Source organism: Sardina pilchardus, chromosome 21 (genome assembly GCF_963854185.1).
Source record: "Sardina pilchardus chromosome 21, fSarPil1.1, whole genome shotgun sequence".
In the NCBI taxonomy this organism is placed as follows: Eukaryota; Metazoa; Chordata; class Actinopteri; order Clupeiformes; family Clupeidae; genus Sardina; species Sardina pilchardus.
In genome coordinates, this window is record NC_085014.1 from 11435591 (window position 1) to 11456138 (window position 20548).

Consider the following 20548-nt stretch of genomic DNA (forward strand, 5'->3'; position numbering starts at 1 on the left):
GCTTTCAATGATGTAAAAATCATAATTTTACATCATTGAAAGCAGGAAGTGCTGTTCATGGGTTTCATTGAAATCCGTAATATAATAGGCCTAATCAGAATATTACACAGATAATAGCATTTGTTTTCAAAATATGTTCCCATCAAAATGGTCAAAACTTGAGGATGGACAGAATGGCAGATCTGCCCTCAGACCAGCATACAGTATGTGGGTCTCAGCTTTTCCGCCTACTTTTATTATTTTTGAGTTACTTCACACTTCGTGGGCCAGTGGTTGAATATTCTACATGGGTCATTGATATTTTGGAAAGCATGAATGAGCAAGAGTTTATGCAACTCCAAATCAGAACGACTCGTCCTGTTCCAAAAAGGACACATATAAAATGTTGAAAATGACAAATTGGACTATTTCAGGAAAAAATATAAATATATTTGAATTTGATAGCAACATGTCCCAAAACAAGTTGTGATGGAGGCAAAGTGCTGGGAAAGTGTTGTGTAATGATAAAGAAAACAAAAGGAGGAATGTTTCACTATGACGCTAATTTTGATAGGCCTCATAATGAAGACCCCGTCAGACCAATGGTAGGAACAATCAGGAACAGAGTTTTATTTACAGTGATGGAAGGGAGATCAAGGAAGAGCATGACTTCACCTTAAAGATTCATCAGCTGCTCTTACTTGACAAGGAAATAGTTTGGGTTTAAGTAGTCTATTCAACAGCAAAGGATTACCAAATCAACATGCTCTCTTCACAATGTTTGTATTTAACAGTGCTTGTAGTTGTAGTAACTGATGTATTGTTTGGAAATGTGAGGGAACCATAGGCTGTAAAAAAGGAGGGGACACGTGAGTACAATTTACCAGAACACATGGTAAAAAGACAAATTAAAAACAATTATATATATATATATATATATATATATATGCCTACAGTGTAGTAGACAGTTGACAGCTAAATTCCCATTATTATTAAATCAAATTAGTGTTAAATATCAAATAAGTAATGATAAAACAAACAACTGTCTTGCATGCATTACTGTTTGTGATAACATGTCAGTGTTTTAATATTCTGTACTTAATGATTACATGACATTATTGAGCTTGTATTATCATTAAAAACATGCCTGTTAATTGATAACAGGGAGCTAGAACCAGAGCTGGTTCGAACTGAAATGTATTTACAACAGTGACACTTCACTTATCTGGACTCTGATCTTTGTCAATGGCTCTCTTTTAAATGCAAGGACTGGTTAAATGTATGCCTAGAATGGCAACAGTCAAGTTTTCTTTTTCAACTCATTATGTAGATTCTCTGAAGAAATTCTGAGAATGTAAAGAAATATCAAATAAGTAGTGTTAAATTAGTGTTAAATATCAAATAAGTAATGATAAAACAAACAACTGTCTTGCATGCATTACTGTTTGTGATAACATGTTAGTGTTTTAATATTCTGTACTTAATGATTACATGACATTATTGAGCTTGTATTATCATTAAAAACATGCCTGTTAATTGATAACAGGGAGCTAGAACCAGAGCTGGTTCGAACTGAAATGTATTTACAACAGTGACACTTCACTTATCTGGACTCTGATCTTTGTCAATGGCTCTCTTTTAAATGCAAGGACTGGTTAAATGTATGCCTAGAATGGCAACAGTCAAGTTTTCTTTTTCAACTCATTATGTAGATTCTCTGAAGAAATTCTGAGAATGTAAAGAAATCAACTACTGTTTACTTTTTTCCATGTCATTAACCTTTTTTTGCAACTTCAAGGTGATTTTATGCCAGATAACTGATGAACATACATGAGTTCTTCTAAATTGACTGCTTTATCGAGTCTGATCAAAGAACAAAGCAGCAGATTCTTACCCTGTGAAGGCTGTCACATGGGTTACACTGGGGCACACTATTAAAGTATGTAATAAAGAATCCACAAAACAAGAAGCCACTTTGTCGCTCTGATTTTGTGTGCACTATATTTCTCTCTCTCTGTATAATATCAGTGAATTACTAATATAAAGTAGAACAAATACCTCAGCAAGACTCAGCTGATGTGTCTCAATGATAACCTCCTCAAATAATCTAGCAGAGTCGTTTAGCAGGGGTTTTTTTTATTTATGAATTGCATTTTCATGTGAATGTAGGCTACCATGGCATTACAATTACAGTAATACAAAGGTGAGTGTACATAGAAGCAAAAGAAAAGCTTAATTATGATTGTTATTCTTCTTCTTCTTCTTATAATTATTATTATTATGAATAATAATAATAGTAAAAACACTTGAGATATGGCATGTTAAAAGCGATTACATTTTCCCCACTTGAATGGTGGTTGAATTTTTAAAATGACTCAAGGCAAAACGTCATAACAAAAGCAGAAATCTCTGTATTTTTAAACAGTTAAAGTTATTAGAAGTACCCTTCAAGCATGCTGGTGAAATGATATTACGACTAAGGAATCTGGTCGTGAGGATGATGAGCACTTTACAGTATGTGTGCAGTTAAACATCTCATAAAGTGCTCATCATCCAGAGAGAGAAAATTTAGGATGTGCTCTGCAGGTCCGGCTGGTCAAGAGGCCATTGAAGCCCAATGGCTAATCGAGCATGGGCATATATTTCTTTGAAATTGAGTAAACTACTGCATGTAAAGCCTTCGTTTAAGTTTAATTTCATTCAGTGCTTGTTACTCCCCTGGTGGAAGTCATAACATAAGTCAATTAACTTTTTCCAGATCCACTCTCAATTTCAATTGAGATTGGTCTGCATGCTCACTAGGCTAGAGAACCAGAGAATTGTGTGAAAGAATTTGTAGTGTATTTATTTATTTGTAATTTATATTGGAATAACACCTATAAAGGGCAGTAATGAACCACCACAATGAACAACTGAGAATGACTAAGCTGAGTATCTTATTTAATTAATCATCAATTAGTTATAATAGGTCTACAAAAAAGCTTTTATAATTAAACCCAATAATGTTTGACTAAACAACCAGGAGCAAAGATGTGCTCTTCAGTATGACACAGCTGATAATGACATTTACTAAGGACACAAGCTAATGTAGATGGATGACTTCCTTAAAGGTAAACTATGCAACGTTTTTCAGTTAATCAATTCATTCCATACTGTTATATATGATTAAATGAGTCATTACCAGTCGAACAGTGTTTTTTCCGGCCGACCTTTTGGTCTGTAGCGGTAGAACCAGCACGCTTGCAATTTCAGGAGCCCTCGGGCACGCACCCATGCTCTACATCTGGCGTAATAATCAAGGCAACTTGCAGCTTCTGAAAATAGTCCCCATAGACAACAAGCAGTAGTGCCTGATATCACTGCGCCCATCGTTCGTTTGCAACTTGCCTTGATTATTACGCCAGATGAGAGCGTAGTTCCATGTCAAATCAGCCTAGAAAAACGCCAGGTTTCATTTTCAGTTGGTCTTATTGCACTTTCTAACTTCAGAAGAGATGGGGAAATTACCTGAAATCTTAGTCACTTTTAAACATGATGCTAGCAGGTGAGATGCTACTGGTCTAATCTGATTCAATGATCTATGCTAGGCTGAAGCTAAAAGTTGTATCGCCAGACTCACAGAATGGCTGGATGAATGGGAAAAAGGTAAATATCAATTGTTTTGCTCAAGGGGAGATGGAAAATGATCCAAAAATGGCGGAATATCCCTTTAATAGAAGAGCATTGTTTCACATGTCTTGCAGGCGGTGTGATTTTTCTAGTTCAATCCTAAGGTGTTATTTTCCTCTTCGGTTTTTCTTTTAACTGGTCTTTGTTTCTGGCAAGACCTGTGAAACACAGACACACCCTCAAATCCCATAAACCATGTATCTTTCCATATAACGCTACTGGCAACATACACCACATAGAGACCAAATGTCTGCTATAGGCTACCTACCAGTGGAGGGGTTTGACTTCACTAATAAGTTCGGGAAGCTCCTCATCTTTAGTTTCTGGTAATAGTAAACCTAGAATACCACTGATGATGGTGAGGCATCCCATAAGAATATATGGTAATACCTTGTTATAAGTTCCTGTAAAGTAATATGAAAATAAATAAAAGTACAAAGGTAAAACGTAAAAACCAGCTAAAATTAACTTTTTAATTTCATTTATTGATGAGTAACTCAAGGTTAGATATTGTGCAAACTTATCATTCCAATATTTATTATGCAGCTGTCTTGAGCAGACCTACCCATGTAGGCCACATACGGAGCAACTGTGCTGCCAATCCGAGAGGCCATTGAGGTGACGCCCAGCCCCATGTTCCTCACTACCGTGGGGAACAGCTCCGTGCAGTAGAGGTAGAGGAAGCTAAACCCCCCCGTGATGCAGGACTTTCCAGCCATAGCCAGCGTGATAGTCAAGGCGTTGAGCTCTACAAGAGACACGAACAGAGAGGTGAAGTAGTGCCTCTTCTTCGCATTGGTTTGGAAATGTGAAATGGGAGTTATAATTATTCTCCTGCATTACAGCAGTTCAGGGAATATGGAACACATAGACCTATTTTTTACTGTTTGAAATTTAGAAGTAACATGAAGAAATAGGCCTACCCATTTCTAAGGTTTGTTAGTACTCCAATGTCATTTGCCAAGGGGTTCTCATACATTACATTCAACTGTACAACTCAGGCCAACTCATGAAGTGCATGTCCAGGAAATGACAGTCATATACAGTAGGCCTATGAAGGCAATTAAAGACCAGACACTCCCTCACTTTAATGGATCATAATAAGCGGAAATAAGGTGAAAAACGTGTGCACGAACCCTCTGGAACATATTTGATGACCAACAGCAGAAGCCCACAGACGATTAGCGAGAATCCCAGGGTGAAGCGCCGTGTCGTGTAGCGCACAGCGAACCAAATGGCGATGTAACCCACCACCTCACTGGCTGCAGCTATGAGGCAGTTCAGGTATGGATCCCCATCCATGTTTGAAGTGTTTAACGACAGCCCATAATAAGTCACAGCCACGGTCATCCTGTGGAGTAAGAATATGGTCAGGGTTGGTTGCCATAGCAATGTTCCTGAAGCATCAACACTGGACTGGTAATGAGAATTATGTTCAACATGGTGTGTAGCAAAGATTCTAGAACAGAGCTCTGTTCTAGAATCTTTGGTGTGTAGTGTCATCAACAACGATTCCATTTAACTAGCCATGTTTGCCATGGAAGAGATTGTTTAGTGATGTTTAGTGTTTCTATAAATTGTTATTTTCCTCTAGAAATTCAGGTTTATTTGCCACATGATGATGTTCAAGATTGTGGTATTCCTTATATCTGTAGTTCTGAGAAGATCAATCCATGTATAAGTCTTCTGTTCAACTGTAGGGGAGAATGGGGTACTGTAAGTTGAGCATTTTCTTTCCAGGAAACCTTAAACAAATGTGTATGTTATGATGACAGCATTTCAGGAAGAAGGAATCATTCCTTACAATCTGTGGAAAGGTGCCGCACATGGCAAATGTGGTCAAACGTGAGATTAGATTACTGTAGATTCAACTCTATTGTCATTGTGCAGAGTACAAGTACCAACGTAATGTTTTTGTAATAAACTTGTCTACATCAGCAAAATATGTGGAGTGAAACTGCACAGGTCCTAATAACCTCTGACTAAGATTTCTCGCGTCAGTCACTAACAGAATGCGTCGGGAATAACATTCAAAGAAAAGCGCTGCACAAAAGCAAGCATAAATATGGGTACAGTTTTTCCAAAAAGCTAAATATATCCCCACCCAGACCCTTCGCGACCCTTCTGTACAAAACAAAAACCTCTTTGACACATTAGAATTATGAAGAATGTAAAAACAAAAATGGCTCATCTTACCCCGCTCTCCCCCACTGTTCTTTTGCTGAAAAAAAAAAAAAAACAAATTGGAGTACATATTAGGACATAGGATAATGACATGGTTGAATAGTTGATATCATGATTGATATTCATGATATCAAAAGTACAGTACAGCACAGTATGCTAACACTAGCGTAGCAAACATTTGGTCACCATCAGCTGTGCGGTGTCCTCTCTCTTGAAGATGACGTCAGGAGGAGTGATGCCGTTCTTCTTGGCAGCAGCTCTGATGATGGCCTCAGCCTCCTCCACTCGACCCTGAGACAGTAGCCAACGGGGAGACTCTGGGACAAACCTGAGGGACGGAGACAAGTAGAGAGACAAGAGGCAAAGGCAAGAGTTATATTGCTTAAGTTATATGTTCAGCTGTCAGGGAGTAAAAATATGCATCTTCAGTCTTTATATCAGAAGCTTATGATGAGGGTTAACCTTGTGAGTATTGTCATTTCTACTGAAAGAAAAAGGAAATCCATTGCATATTACTTTATTACAACTACTACAAGTTTCAGTAAGAGGACGATTGACTGGCTCACCACCACATAGGTACGTATAGGAATCCTGGAACAGACAAGGCCAGTAAAAGCGTCCTCCAGTCCCGGATGAAGTAGGCAAAGAGTGGAAGAATAGAATAGCCGGAGGCGTATGCCAGGCTGACACCCAGAGTAGCGAAGTTAATTCGAGGTGACTTACTCAGAAGTTCACATCCTGTTAACAAAGGAAGGACAACAATCACAATCTACCATAAACTATTCACTTCCAGGGGTATAACTAGGTGAGATGAATCCAGTTGGCCACCCCAAGTGTTACCCCGCCAGAGATGTGATAATTGATCTTGTCAAATATTTCATTTTGTGAGTATATTTCATTTCATACAGGCAGGCAGGCCTGCAACATTACATCTGTGTTCAGATGTTCAGTTCTGATGCTCTGTATCATTTCTTTACATTTTTTTTTTTTCTGTTATCAATGCAAGTTTATAGCCTATATGTATGACGGGTAAGAGAAGATGTACCTAAAATGAACGCTGAGCAGTAATTGGCTATTTGTCCCATTCCAACGATGAAGTAGAGCACACAGAACATCTCCCAGCTGTTGGAGGCAGCCTGAATCACGCTGAAGATGCACTGCACGGCCATGGTGGCAAAGAAGATGAACTTCCTTCCGTACCTACAATACACAACATTTACATTGATTCGTTTAGCAGACGATTCTTCAAAGCAACGTACATATGTCAATTGTATTACAAGGGCACTGTTACATTGTCCCCGGAGCAACTTGGAGTTAAGTGCCTTGCTCAAGGGCACAACAGAGGAAGCCGGTAATTTAACCCACAACTTTTCTAGCAACAGCATCCTAGCTTAGCTCCTTAACCACTATGCTACCACCACCCAACATGGAAATACATGTCCTCATGGTGTGCACAATAAAATAGTGAAGTCGCATCCTGATACTCCTTATCAGGATGTGACTTAACTTCAGGATACACACAAGTGGTAAGTAATGATGAACTCTAATTGAACAAATGCTTATTACTGGTGAAGTCATGTAAGCATGAATAAATGAGTATCAGTTTGTGACTTCGGGGTACACTAAGTAAAGGTGATTTCATGATGAATTCATCATGTGTTCAGACACAGGCCTCTGCATTGCAACATCAGGGAAAGAGCCTACTTGTAGTCTCTAAGCTGCCGGAGGAGATTTAATCATTGTGCACAGTACTGTGTGTACCAACTGGCAAACAGTGGGCCTATACAGTACCTTCCAGAATGTATTGGCACCTCTGCCGAAGTTGACTAAAGAGTGGCATACTGTATGTTATACAATGTTTTTCATTGTGAGATTACAATAAATAAAAAATAGATTATTTTTAATACCGGTTTCTAGTCAACTTTCGTAAAGGTGCCAGTAATTCTGGAGGGCATTGTATGTATGAATTCTGAATAACATTAAATTGCCAATTAAATAAGTGAGGTATTCACCTAAAGTAAGCATTGACAAGATTGCATTCACAGTTCAGTATGTACACATCAGCGATTCATAATTTATAACAAAGGAAAACACCCTGATAACAGCTACTAAATAAGACTTAATTTCCTAAAGTTAAAAATCTTGGTGTCGATAGTTCACTGAATTTTAACAAACAAGTGAGCAGTGTGGTGAAGGGCAGTTTTTATCATTTAAGAACTATAGCTAAGCTTAACCTTTTTTTTATCTCACAACGATCTTGAAACTGTTATCCATGCTTTTATCACATCCCGTCTCGACTACTGTAATTCCCTATACTCCGGTCTGACCCAGACAATTTCAAAACTTCAATTAGTCCAAAATTCTGCAGCCAGACTTTTAACAGGAACTAAGAAAAGGGACCACTTCACACCTGTCCTGGCTAACATTGGCTTCCTGTCAAATTCAGAATTGATTTTAAAATCTTACTTTTTGTTTTTAAAGCTCTTAATGGATTAGCCCCTTCTTACATTACAGAGCTTTTAACTCCTCACTCTGCCCCAAGGTCACTCAGGTTGTCCTCTCAGCAACTCCTCACAGTCCCACATGCCCGTCTTAAAGCTAGAGGAGATGGGGCTTTCTTAGTTACTGGCCCCAAACTTTGGAATAGCCTCCCTTCCCATGTCAAGTCCTGCAAAACCATCTCCAGTTTTAAGTCTAGCCTGAAAACCCACCTTTTTACCCTTGCTTTTAGTCCTGTCTAAATTACTTTTTTTTCTTATCCTTACTGGTTTTATTAACAGCCTTTTTTAATGTATTTATTTGTCTATTTATTTACTCATTTACTCTAAGTTTTATTAGTTTATGAGTTTTGTATCTTTTATTCCTGACTTGTGCCTTATTGTCAGCTCAACATTTATTATGTATATCCTCCTTTTTGTTATTGCTTTTTTGTAAGGCAACCCTGTGAAGCACTTTGGGTCAACGGCTGTTGTTTTAAATGTGCTATATAAATAAAGTGACTTGACTTAATTAATGAGGAAAAGCACATTTGTTAATCCTTCAGTAATGATGAATTAAGTGTTTGTTAATTCTAGTGAGTTACCAAGTTCGGAGATGTGAGGTAATAATTTGTAATATAGTTTTGCACAGATTAAATTATGGTAACCGATTACCTGTCAGATATGATTCCTGAGAGAAAGGACCCAGTCAGTACACCAAAGAAGAACACAGTGACCGTAAAAGGGGCTTTCCAAGCGTCATCACACACCAGATTCCACTGTAGAATATAAGGGATCTGTTCACAAAGTCTTATATGGAAGGCAATGACATTTTGCCACTGGCCTAATACAAATATGATAGATAGATAGATAGATAGATAGATGGATACTTTATTGATCCCCAAGGGGAAATTCAAGGTCCCAGCAGCTTAAGACACCACACACAACATACAAATATATGATACAATGTCATCCAGACTTCAGACATTTGTCAACCTGATACCATTTTGCTTTGCAGGTGCAGGCTGTTAACTTGTTGATGTCAACAGTTTATTGCCTGTGTGTACCTTCAGATATTACAGCTTTACCTCAGTCACAATGGTGGACACGTATCTCTCCTTGCTGAACACCCAGCCATCCAGACAGTGCTCTGTGCTTTGGTTAGACCCGGCATCCAAAGCCCCCTGTTCAGTGTAGCGTCTGCAGCGACTTAGTATGACCTGTCCTTTCACCTCCTCGGTCGGGACGGACAGATTGTATCCGGGTCCTCCATAGCTGCTGCTGTTCAGGGATGGAATCCTGCAGTGGTGAGGAGGAATATCTGCCAGGAAAACCATCGCCATTCCCACATATCCATTGGGAATACTGCTGAGGCTCAGGAGGATATAAACGAGTCTTTGAAAAGGCCCCCATTGGCCCAAAAAGGATGTAACTTCTTCATAGTCTCTCATCGTACTTTGATTTCTCTTTAATTTCCTTACATTGAAATTGTAGACATCCTGGTTCCTTTGGTCATGGTGGAGTAAGCATTCAGTCAAAGCCTAGGCTGCTTGTCTGCTTGGCTCTCCCTGTATCAAAGACACATTCCTACCCATCCTGCTGAGATTCAAGCCCATTCGGTGATTAAATTGACACAACTCAACCATTAAATCTAGGGTCAAAGTATCTCTCCAGTTTGTGATAAGTAAAATTTAATGAATCACTTCACACATCTTTTGCAAATGCTGAGCATGCTAACCATTTGGCTACCAACCAAACCTTTGACTAAGAGTGAAGAATTAATTTAGAAGAAGAATGAACAACTCTGTCTCCACATCCAACAAGTGCAAGTTTTGACATTGTGTTTTATGTTGTTGTTGTTCTTTTGCAAGAGCTAAATAGCAAATTCTTGGTGCATGAAAAATGTGGTTGAATTGGTCAATTGATCATATTTCAAATATACATTTCATTAAGTATTTAACTAACTCCCTGAGCCCGATGAACTGAAAGACACATCTTTGAGACAAAATCATTATAATGAAATGAAACTAAACACAGGTAATCATTTAGTCTGGTTATCACCACTATCAATCTTTTAAGATTGAACATTAGTCTGGGAAGTGCGCTTTATTTCTACTGCTCAAGAGGCATGATCTGCTGGAAAGTCCTTCAACCAATCAGACCAACGATACGGATGCGCCTTTTGGATAAGCTAGTTTATGATTGGACCCAGAAGATGTGGATAGGAAGCAGGAGAGATAGATGTGCAGGTTTCCAGCCTGAACTTCAGGGCAAAATCCAAATCGCCGGCAGTTCAGGCAGGGTTTACTCAGCATAAGGCCTAATCATTCACAAGATCTAACAATGTCAAACATACGCAGGTTACAGGCCTAAACAGGTTTATACACAAGTAATGTACAAGTTTAATAATTTACCAGACCTTTGGTGATTATCATGATTTATTGTACACTGTTGCTGACGAACAAACAATGGTTCTCTCCAAGCTGGACTACTGTAATTCTTTGTTTTCTTCTTCTTTTTTAAAAATTACCTTATCAGGTTGTCTTTGTGAGCTGTGTTTATGAAGTTTAGCTCTAGGTTAGCCATTTCTCGAGAGAAAGTGGTCGATGCTAGCATGCTAAGATTGAAAACGTCTATAGCCAGGAAGACGTCGAATTAACTTTTCCCCACGGTGTAATGTAGAAAGGTATGCTACAAGGAGAGTAATTAAAATACACCCAACATTTTAATTTTCCATTTTGTTGTCATTGTGGTTTATTGGCGTGCAAGTTATGTTTTTTTTGTTCCTGTAAGCATTGGCATAGGCCTAGATAGCAAGAGGACTGGTTTCTGTTGTCAGTGCATTGTACATTGTTCTAGCTAATAAGGAAATATAATAATATTTAGACAAGGTCTAACTTATCCACACTGTGAAATGTAATGCACTGACAACATAACCCAGTCCTATTGCTATCTATGCCAATCCTTAAGAGTAAAAAATGACATACTGCATGCCAATGAACCACCAATGAATCAACTTATTATGGCAAAATGTTGGGTGTGTTTGAATTACTGTCCTTTCTACATTCCACAGTGGGGAGAAGTTCACTTTGTCTAAATATAATTCTATTTCCTTATTAGCTGTACTGTATATTGACAGGGCAAAACCCAGAACGATATGATTCAGGTCACTACCACTTGAGAAATATAAAAATGCGTGATATAAAAATGTCCCAGGCAGAAATGGATTATATGTGAACAGTAGCTTACTAGATTGAGAAAAGTTTGGTAGTGACTTTAATCAGATCATTCTGGGTTTTGCCCTCTCTATGTGTAGGCCTACGCAGCGACTCCGGTCAATGTTTCAAGTCCATAACTTCGGCTTTGGCTATGTCTTTGTTTGTACTCAAACATTCTTGAAAAAAAGCATTTTTTTTTTAATCATGCGTGAAATCTTTTGTTCTGATTCAGCACCTTTAAGGAGGACGCGCATGTTTAGCTGTAGTAACATTAACATAGGCTACCTGAGATTTAAAATTCTGACCAGATGAAACCTATAGCAAGCCAAGCAAACTCAGTAGCCAAAGATACAATAGTACAGTATAAAATTGTTATTATTATTATTATTGTTAATCATCATCATTATTATCAGTAGTTCTTGTTCAATATTGAATTGTCTCGGGATGGGGGTGTGATGTAAGTTCAATGATGATTAAATGTGATAAACTTCAATTATTGACACTGAGTGAACTGAATTCAGCTGCTTTAGTTAAACTGCAATGTACATATTGATAAAAACCTTTGCCACCTCTTCTCTATACAGTTGGAAAACCCATCTAAAGAAACTGCAGTGGACACATTCTCACAATCTCCTCTCTTCAGTCTCGATCACTGCAAACACTTACGTTTATGATATTTATGATTGTTTATTTTCCCCAATATATTTATTATCATATTACATATTTATAATAACAAAATAAAATAATAACTTTCATTTGCTTTATTCTCATTAATTTCACTACACTTGACATTAAGTACCTTAATGGTAGTAAAAAAGGAGTAGGCTATAGTCAGGGAGCCATGGGGTCAGACCTGGTTTTGTCGGTTAAAGTTTTTTTTTTTTGCAGAATCTAGTAGACTAGGGGTACCTCTTTAAGATTTAAGAGGGTGCCCAGTGATATCCCTTGGGCAATTTCGTATATTAAGCCTTTCTTGTCCAATGTGTTGACTATAAGGCGGATATACTACAGGTGAATAGGGTAAAAAAAATTAACAAGCAGATATCACTATGCAATTTCACCAGTTGATTACTTAGATCAATATGAAAAATAAATGTATTACAAGTTTTCTGAAATGTAATGTTTGAATATGCAAATTAGGCATGATGTAATTAAATATGCGCTGATTTGCATAAACGTAAAAAGATCAAATCTGAACATTGGATAAAGCCAGTTTCAATTTTTTTCTTTTCATTTTGTTGACATAAGAGATGAAAAGTATTTTAGAGAGGGAATTATGGATATCTCATTTAGTTATTCAGTAAATCAGAAAATACTATACCAGCCTTTAAAAAATCAATTTTCGCCATGTTTTTTGGAATAAAATGTCATGTAAATCAGGCTAAGAATAATATATCAACAAACCCCTCTGCAAAAACCTTCTAAACATGGTAAGGTATAAGACTGAAAAGTTTGGTGTATGTAGATGCTTGTGAAGTGGAGATTTTGTTCTCTGAGTGAGAGAGAACTCATCCATATCTGCCTTATATTCAACACACTGGACAAGATTCATAGTGATTGTTAATCTGCTTGTTAATTTTTTTACCCTATTCACCTGTAGCAGTATATCCGCCTTATAGTCAACACATTGGACAAGAAAGGCTTAATATAAAAATTGCCCAAGGGATATCACCGGGCACCCTCTTAAATCTTAAAGAGGTACACCTACTCTACTAGATTCACCAAAAAAAAAAACTTTAACCGACAAAAGTGAAGTGTTCCTTTAAGGTTCTCGTGAGCTTTTGGCAGACCAGACCAGTCACTAAGCCATGGGGTCAGGTTGCAACCAACCCAGGTCAGACCTGGTTTTGTTGGTTAAAGTTTTTTTTTGCTGAATCTAGTAGAGTAGGTGTACCTCTTTAAGATTTAAGAGGGTGCCCGGTGATATCCCTTGGGCAATTTTGTATATTAAGCCTTTCTTGTCCAATGTGTTGAATATAAGGCGGATATGGATGAGTTTCCTCTCTCACTCGGAGAACAAAATCTCCACTTCACAAGCATCTACATACACCAAACTTTTCAGTCTTATACCTAACCATGTTTAGAAGGATTTTGCAGAGGGGTTTGTTGATATATGATTCTTAGCCTGATTTACATGACATTTTATTCCAAAAAACATGGCGAAAATGGATTTTTTAAAGGCTGGTATAGTATTTTCTGATTTACTGAATAACTAAATGAGATATCCATAATTTCCTCTCTAAAATACTTTTCATCTCTTATGTTAACAAAAAAAAATTGAAACTGGCTTTGTCCAATGTTCAGATTTGATCTTTTTACGTTTATGCAAATCAGCGCATATTTAATTACATCATACCTAATTTGCATATTCAAACATTACATTTCAGAAAACTTGTAATACATTTATTTTTCATATTGATCTAAGTAATCAACTGGTGAAGTTTCATAGTGATATCTGCTTGCTATTTTTTTTACCCTATTCACCTGTAGTACAGTATATCCGCCTTATAGTCAACACATTGGACAAGAAAGGCTTAATATACGAAATTGGGAAATTGGATATCACCGGGCACCCTCTTAAATCTTAAAGAGGTACCCCTAGTCTAGTAGATTCTGCAAAAAAAAAACTTTAACCGACAAAACCAGGTTCACCTAAATTATGGCATTTGGCTCCCGGACTAGTAAAAGCAACTTTGCTGCAAGTAAGCTTTCCTTGAGGTTATAAAGTAGGCCTAAACATTAGTAGGGGTGTTAAGTAACCTGAACACTCAAGTCTTAAGTGGATCTTACTTTCTTGTAAGTAAAGGGTACTTACTGTACAGATGTAAAGTAAACATTACCTTGAAAGAAACCAGTTACATTACTCACCTCGTTTGAGGCCTTTGAGACCTTTTTCTGTTGACCTTGGGCTGACCCTCTGATAAGTGCTAATAGCGACTGAACAAATGGAAACAGCCTAAACAAAAACTCTGCTAACCCAAAATAACACAAGCTGAAAGAGAAAAGTGATATCCATTGGGTGTGTGCAATCTGCATGAGTTTTCTTTCTTTTTAACATACTGTACAGTATGGGTTCGGACAGTTATCAGACATTTCTGAAGATTTTATAGGACTAATGGACACAATAATAGTAGACAATTTGAACATTACACAAGACAAGATTGCATATTTGTTGGTCCAAACCAGGTAATAGATCTTAAAATCTGTCAACAATTTGTTTGTGAATGTCTGACGGTTCCTTCTGCAGCTGCAGCGGTGAGCACAACAAGGAAACAAAAAAACAGAAAGCAGACAACACATGCGAGGAATGTCACACAGATGGGCTATACTTCAAACTTTGAGAATTAAAAAATGAAATTCTGTCAGAAACGCACAAGACCAGTGTAGCAATCGAGAAGTATATTTTCCTGTAACGTTGTTAGCCCTTGTTACGAAATAGGCCTATTACCTGGTTTGGGCCAACAAATATGTAGACTAATCTAGTCTTGTTGTTGATGTTCGAATAGTCTATCATTATTGTGTCCATTAGTACAGTAAACTCTAATACTCTGTCATATGTCTAGCCTATCCTAGCCTACCAGTAATTAGGAGAAATAATCCAGCAGGACTCAGGTGGATAGGCCTACAGTATCTGTTTGTATTGATGATGATACACCAGCACTTTATTATGGACCACATAACCACCTAAATTTCCCCCTCTGCTGGAGAAAGTGTGCATGGATTGAGACACAAGATAAGAGACACAATTTAAAATTAGTTTCCTGTTTCTCACTTCTCTTACCGGGATGGTAAATCCCAACGTTGCAAGGTTGGTTTTCGGCCTGTGGACGCTAGGGGGAGCAGGGAAAGTCACCATTTTCACCGAAACAGATGATTTAATCATCCAAATGATTTCGAAATGGGTTTACTACGTTCAAATAGCTGCCAAGTTCCCCTTTAAATATGCATTAGCAATGGACTTTTAAGAATCAGGTAGGAGAGATTGCACAGCTCAGATCCTCTTGCACTTTGGTCCTTATCTGGGTGCATTTTCTTTCTTTGTTTGGATGTTTTTACTGTCTTTACACAGTGCTGTCTCTGTATGTTCTATGTCTGTCTATGCAGCAGCTTGAGGCCTGAGGAAGAGCTAGTGGCTCGGAACGTTGCTTGTCAATACATTTCACTGAGAGCTACAGTATATACTGGTGTGCGGATACTTTTTATCATTTTGTCTATGCAGCAGTACCCTGTCTCTAAACCAAATTTCTCCCAAGGGAGACGAACAAATGTACTTGACTTGACGAGTTCCTCAGTACAGTTTATTCATGAATTGCATTTACATGTGATGCAAAGTGCTGTGTAATTATACACATGAGTGTGCATTAACAGTAGCTCATTTGAAAATCTGGATGATTACAAACCTAAACCAAATGATGTTCCTGTATGTCACATGCAATTACATGTGTCCCAATTGATGGGAAGTAAAATATGAATGCTACAAGACAAACTGTCAAAACATAAGCAGAAATGTACTGTTTAACTGTTCATAAAGAGTCCTTCAGGCCTAATAACTTGGTAATAACCTTTTACTGAAAACCTACTGTTTTGAATGCTTTCTCAGACACAGAGTTGTGTTCTCTTACATAACTGACTAAATTCACCAAAACATAAACAAATTGAGTTTAAAGTCCAGTGCTTCTCTGGCAAAAGGGTTCTCTCCAAAGGGCTAAAAGTTGTAATGTGAGCAACCTTAGCCGTGTGAATTTTCCAATCCAATTCCAACTTGTTTATTTTCCTCCTGGCTTTTCTGTTTAACTGGTCTTTGGCAAAAGCTGTGAAACACAAACACACAAACACTTTGTTTTCTGACATACTGTACCAAAGCATGCATTTCCCCATATTTCAGTAAAGGAAATACAGCACAAAAAGAAAAGAGAATGAAATATCAGCTATACCTACCAGTGGAGGGGTTTAACTTCACTAATAAGCTCGGGGAGCTCCTGGTCTTTTGTTTCCGGTAGCGTTATACTTAAGATACCAGTGATGATGCTGATGCCACTCATAAGAAGGTAGGGTAACACCTTGTCATAAGTTCCTATAAATCAATATAGAAACACAATGGGTTTTCAGTTTTTATGAAAATTTAAAGCCAACTGAAATGAACTGGATTCAAAACCGTGGTCAGGAGTGAGATTTACTGCAAATTGTTATATAATATGATCATTCCAATAAGCAGCTGTCTGTGTTGAGCAGACCTACCCATGTAGGCCACATACGGAGCAACTGTGCTGCCAATCCGAGAGGCCATAGAGGTGACGCCCAGCCCCATGTTCCTCACTACCGTGGGGAACAGCTCCGTGCAGTAGAGGTAGAGGAAGCCATAGGCCCCCGTGACACAGGTCTTTCCAGCCATCGCCAGCGTGATAGTCAAGGCGTTGAGGTCTACAAGAGACAAGGACGTTTAAATCATGCCACATGTTCATGATGGCCGAGCTAGTTCCATGCCCATTCCACAAAATGTGTAGCACAGTTGTAGAAATTCCATGCCCATTATAGAGAGTGACCAATATTTTATGAACATGTTAATGTTACATAATAAGCAGACACATGGGAACTCATGCACAAACCTTCAGGAACAAATCGGATGGTTAACAGCACGACCCCACAGACGATGAGACAAAATGGCAGAGTAACTCGGCGGGGAAGGTAGGTCGCAACCAAAAATATGCAGCTGTAGCCGAAGACCTCACTGCCCGCTGCTATGAAGCAGTTCAGGTAAGGATCGCCTTCCATATTTGGAGTATTTAAGGACAGCCCATAGTAGGTCAAACCCACTGTTATCCTGGTGGACAAGAAATACGGTGAGAAGTATCAGCTGTATCTACTTAAAATGGCCATGACAGTTTATCAAGCAACTGCACTTGGTAATGCAAATGTCATGAAGTTTTATTCTGCCTAGTCAACAGCGATTCTCATTCACAAGGGAAGAAATTGCAATACATCCAAGGAGGGGACAGTTATTTTGATGAAACCAAATAACCACATTTTAATTTAATCATTAAAACGTGTATTTATCTAAAATACAATATTTTCTTCCACTAATGATTGCTCTTTATTGTCATCTATACTCACCACATTATGAAGTTCACTAGCGTGGTATTCCTTATATTGGAAGTTCTGAGAAGGTCAAGCCATGTGTAGGAATTCTGTCCACCATCACTATCCTTTAGTTACAATGAAATGGAAATAAACATCTAAATGGCTTGGGTGAGGATTCAGATCTTTACACATGAGCAAGCACACCCTCATACAGATCACAGGAACTCAAACGTAAATCAAACATTTGGTCACCATCAGCTGTGCGGTGTCCTCTCTCTTGAAGATGACGTCAGGAGGAGTGATGCCGTTCTTCTTGGCAGCAGCTCTGATGATGGCCTCAGCCTCCTCCACTCGACCCTGAGACAGTAGCCAACGGGGAGACTCTGGGACAAACCTGAGGGACGGAGAGAGGATGAGGGACAGAGAGGGTGAGAGGGAGAGAAGGTGAGAGGGAGAGGGAGAGAAAGGGAGAGAGAGAGAGAGAGACTGACTAGAACTCAAGACTGCAAACACAGACCTCTTGCATTGCCAAGACTGTGAATTCAATTACTATCAAGAACCAAAATATATGCCTTGGCATCAGTCTTCATATCACAAATGAATAATGCTAAACTTTCCATCAGTATGGACACCATGACAGAGAAGGCACAAACAAAGAAGCGAGTCCATACTTATAGTGCATCAAATTACAACTTAAAATTGTTTGTGTTACTGAGAGGAGGGTTGCCTGGCTTACCACCACATAGGTATGTAGAGGAATCCTGGAGCAGACAAGGCCAGTAAAAGTATTCTCCAGTCCCGGATGAAGTAGGCAAAGAGTGGAAGACACACATAGCCGAAGGCATACGACAGGCTGACTCCCAGAGTAGCAAAGCTTATTCGGCATGACTTGTTCAGAAGCTCGGAACCTGCCAGGAAAGAAAAGACGTCGATGATAGATAGATAGATAGATAGATAGATAGATAGATAGATAGATAGATAGATACTTTATTGATCCCCAAGGGGAAATTCAAGAAGAGACGATGTGATCATGTATCTCCCCTGTCACTGAACTTACCTAGAATGAAAGCTGCACAGTAATTGGCTATTTGTCCCATTCCAACGATGAAGTAAAGCACAGAGAACATCTCCCAGCTGTTGGAGGCAGCCTGAATCACGCTGAAGATTGTCTGCACGGCCATGGTGGCAAAAAAAACAAACTTCCTTCCGTACCTACACAACACATTTATTCATTTAGCAGATGCTTCTTCAAAGCAACTTGTCAATCAATATGTCAATTGTGTTACAAGGGCATTGTTGCATTGTCCACAGAGCAACTTGGGGTTAAGTGCTTTGCTCAAGGGCACAACAGCGGACAATATGGAAATGAGTCACTCAACTAAGGTAATGCACTGCAAAAGAAAATGTGCTGAAAATGTATATTTGGAAATATGTTTAGATATAGATCATTAAATCATGACAGAATTTCCCTCACAGGATCAAAAAAAAAAAAGTATATACTCAAATAGGATCAGGGCAGGGGGGTCTGGGTGGGTTTCTGCTATCTAGTCTTCCAGCCCGACACGTTTTGGTTTTATTTACCTGGTCATAAACGTGAAGATTACCTGTCAGATATGATTCCTGAGAGAAAGGACCCAGTCAGTACACCAAAGAAGAACACAGTGACAGAAAACGGGGCTTTCCAAGCGTCTTCACACACCAGATCCCACTGTGGAATATTACATGTGAACTGGTCATATATCCACATAACTCTGCTACATTTTGTGGACAAAAATACACTGAACTTGGCTATCAAAAACCGTGATGAGATCAATGTCGCAATTCAATAGTGATGAAAAGAAAATCAATTCATACTTTTCATACACTTAGAGTATTAACAGCCACCTATCACTTCTATTCAATGGCCTCATCTTGTTTATTATTAGTTTACTGTGTTGACTGCCTGTATGTACCTTCAGGTATTACAGATTTACCTCAGTCACAATGGTGGACACGTATCTTTCCTTGCTGAACACAAAGCCATCCAGACAGCGCTCTGTGCTTTGGATAGACTCAGCATCCAAAGCCCCCTGTTCAGTGTAGCGTCTGCATCGACTCAAAATGACCTGTCCTTTCACCTCTTCATTTGGGAGGGACAGATTGTAGCCCGGTTCTCCATATCTGCTGCTGTTCAGGAATGGAAGCCTGCAGTGGTGAGGAGGAATATCTGCCAGGAAAACCATCGCCATTCCCACATATCCATTGGGAATACTGCTGAGGCTCAGGAGGATATAAATGAGTCTTTGAAAAGGTCCCCACTGGCCCAAAAAGGATGTAACTTCTTCATAGTCTCTCATCGTACTATGCTTTTATTCAGTTGAAATCCTAAAAATGCTGGTGCCTTTTTGTCATGGAAAAAGGTATTTTACTCAAATGTCCATCAGGTTAGCTCTCTCTACGGCAAGGTTTAGCGCTCTCTGTCCTCCGTCATCCGCTTATCCAAAAATCTGATTGAAAGCAATATAGAGATGATCCTGACCAAGTCAACCATAAAATCCTAGAGGGGTGTGTGTGGGGGGGGGGGGGGAGTGTTTCTACAGTTTGTGAAAAAGAAAGACTTAATAATTTACAGTGTCAGATGACCCCAGGAATCCCTCAAAACAAGCGTCAGCGTGCCTAGCCTTTGCCACCAACCCAAACCTACCCATGAGACAAAAGAATTAAGGGCAGCTGATGTGCCGTCTGCACGTCAGTCCCCCGCACATGGGAAAGGTGCTTCATTTGTCGAATTCAATCGTTTTAAAATGGCCAGTGGGCTCAATAAACTCTATAGTACCCCTAATATGGGCCACAGGCTGGGATTATACATTCAATGAACACATTGGAACCTGTGGAAAAATGTGGGCGAAAAAAACACTCTCACAGAGTGCAGTCTTTCAGAGGACAAAGAAACCAGTATGGACA

At 38.8% G+C, this 20548-nt stretch overlaps 2 protein-coding genes across 4 annotated transcripts; both read right to left on the reverse strand.

The window, feature by feature from the left end:
* Positions 1-1507: 1507 nt before the first annotated feature.
* Positions 1508-9893, reverse strand: LOC134068884 (organic cation/carnitine transporter 2-like). 3 transcript variants are annotated; one of them, XR_009936729.1, is made up of 12 exons: positions 9398-9893; positions 8985-9088; positions 6878-7032; positions 6399-6570; positions 6019-6160; positions 5845-5869; positions 5261-5342; positions 4785-4999; positions 4214-4396; positions 3917-4052; positions 3599-3806; positions 1508-1707 (listed from the first exon to the last, which is right to left on the reverse strand). XR_009936729.1 is itself a non-coding variant. In XM_062524679.1 (11 exons), exons 1-11 carry the CDS (start codon positions 9758-9760, stop codon positions 3737-3739), a joined length of 1617 nt encoding a protein of 538 aa, XP_062380663.1. In that variant the 5' UTR covers positions 9761-9893; the 3' UTR covers positions 2116-3736. The 3 variants fall into 3 exon arrangements, 2 of the variants coding, with proteins under 2 accessions (XP_062380663.1, XP_062380661.1); XM_062524679.1 differs by lacking the exon at positions 1508-1707 and having other exon boundaries at positions 2116-3806; positions 4785-4997; positions 5289-5342; XM_062524677.1 differs by lacking the exon at positions 1508-1707 and having other exon boundaries at positions 2116-3806.
* A 5924-nt stretch (positions 9894-15817) lies between these two features.
* Positions 15818-20458, reverse strand: LOC134068885 (organic cation/carnitine transporter 2-like). The gene is made up of 10 exons (XM_062524680.1): positions 19579-20458; positions 19210-19313; positions 18663-18817; positions 18342-18513; positions 17858-17999; positions 17639-17730; positions 17134-17348; positions 16766-16948; positions 16466-16601; positions 15818-16338 (listed from the first exon to the last, which is right to left on the reverse strand). The coding sequence occupies exons 1-10, from the start codon at positions 19939-19941 to the stop codon at positions 16257-16259; spliced, it is 1644 nt and encodes a 547-aa protein (XP_062380664.1). The 5' UTR covers positions 19942-20458; the 3' UTR covers positions 15818-16256.
* Positions 20459-20548: the final 90 nt, after the last annotated feature.

What these genes read in the sequence shown, in the direction of transcription:
- LOC134068884 (XM_062524677.1), bottom strand. Translation starts at nt 9,760, where the DNA reads ATGAGAGACTATGAAGAAGTTACATCCTTTTTGGGCCAATGGGGGCCT. An exon ending in TGTCCACCATTGTGACTGAG is followed by an intron (nt 9,089 to 9,397) that starts GTAAAGCTGTAA and finishes TATATTCTACAG; the next exon opens with TGGAATCTGGTGTGTGATGA. An exon ending in ATCTTGAACATCATCATGTG is followed by an intron (nt 5,000 to 5,260) that starts GCAAATAAACCT and finishes CTTACTCCACAG; the next exon opens with GATGACCGTGGCTGTGACTT.
- LOC134068885 (XM_062524680.1), bottom strand. Translation starts at nt 19,941, where the DNA reads ATGAGAGACTATGAAGAAGTTACATCCTTTTTGGGCCAGTGGGGACCT. An exon ending in TGTCCACCATTGTGACTGAG is followed by an intron (nt 19,314 to 19,578) that starts GTAAATCTGTAA and finishes AATATTCCACAG; the next exon opens with TGGGATCTGGTGTGTGAAGA. An exon ending in CATCCGATTTGTTCCTGAAG is followed by an intron (nt 16,949 to 17,133) that starts GTTTGTGCATGA and finishes TGTCTCTTGTAG; the next exon opens with ACCTCAACGCCTTGACTATC.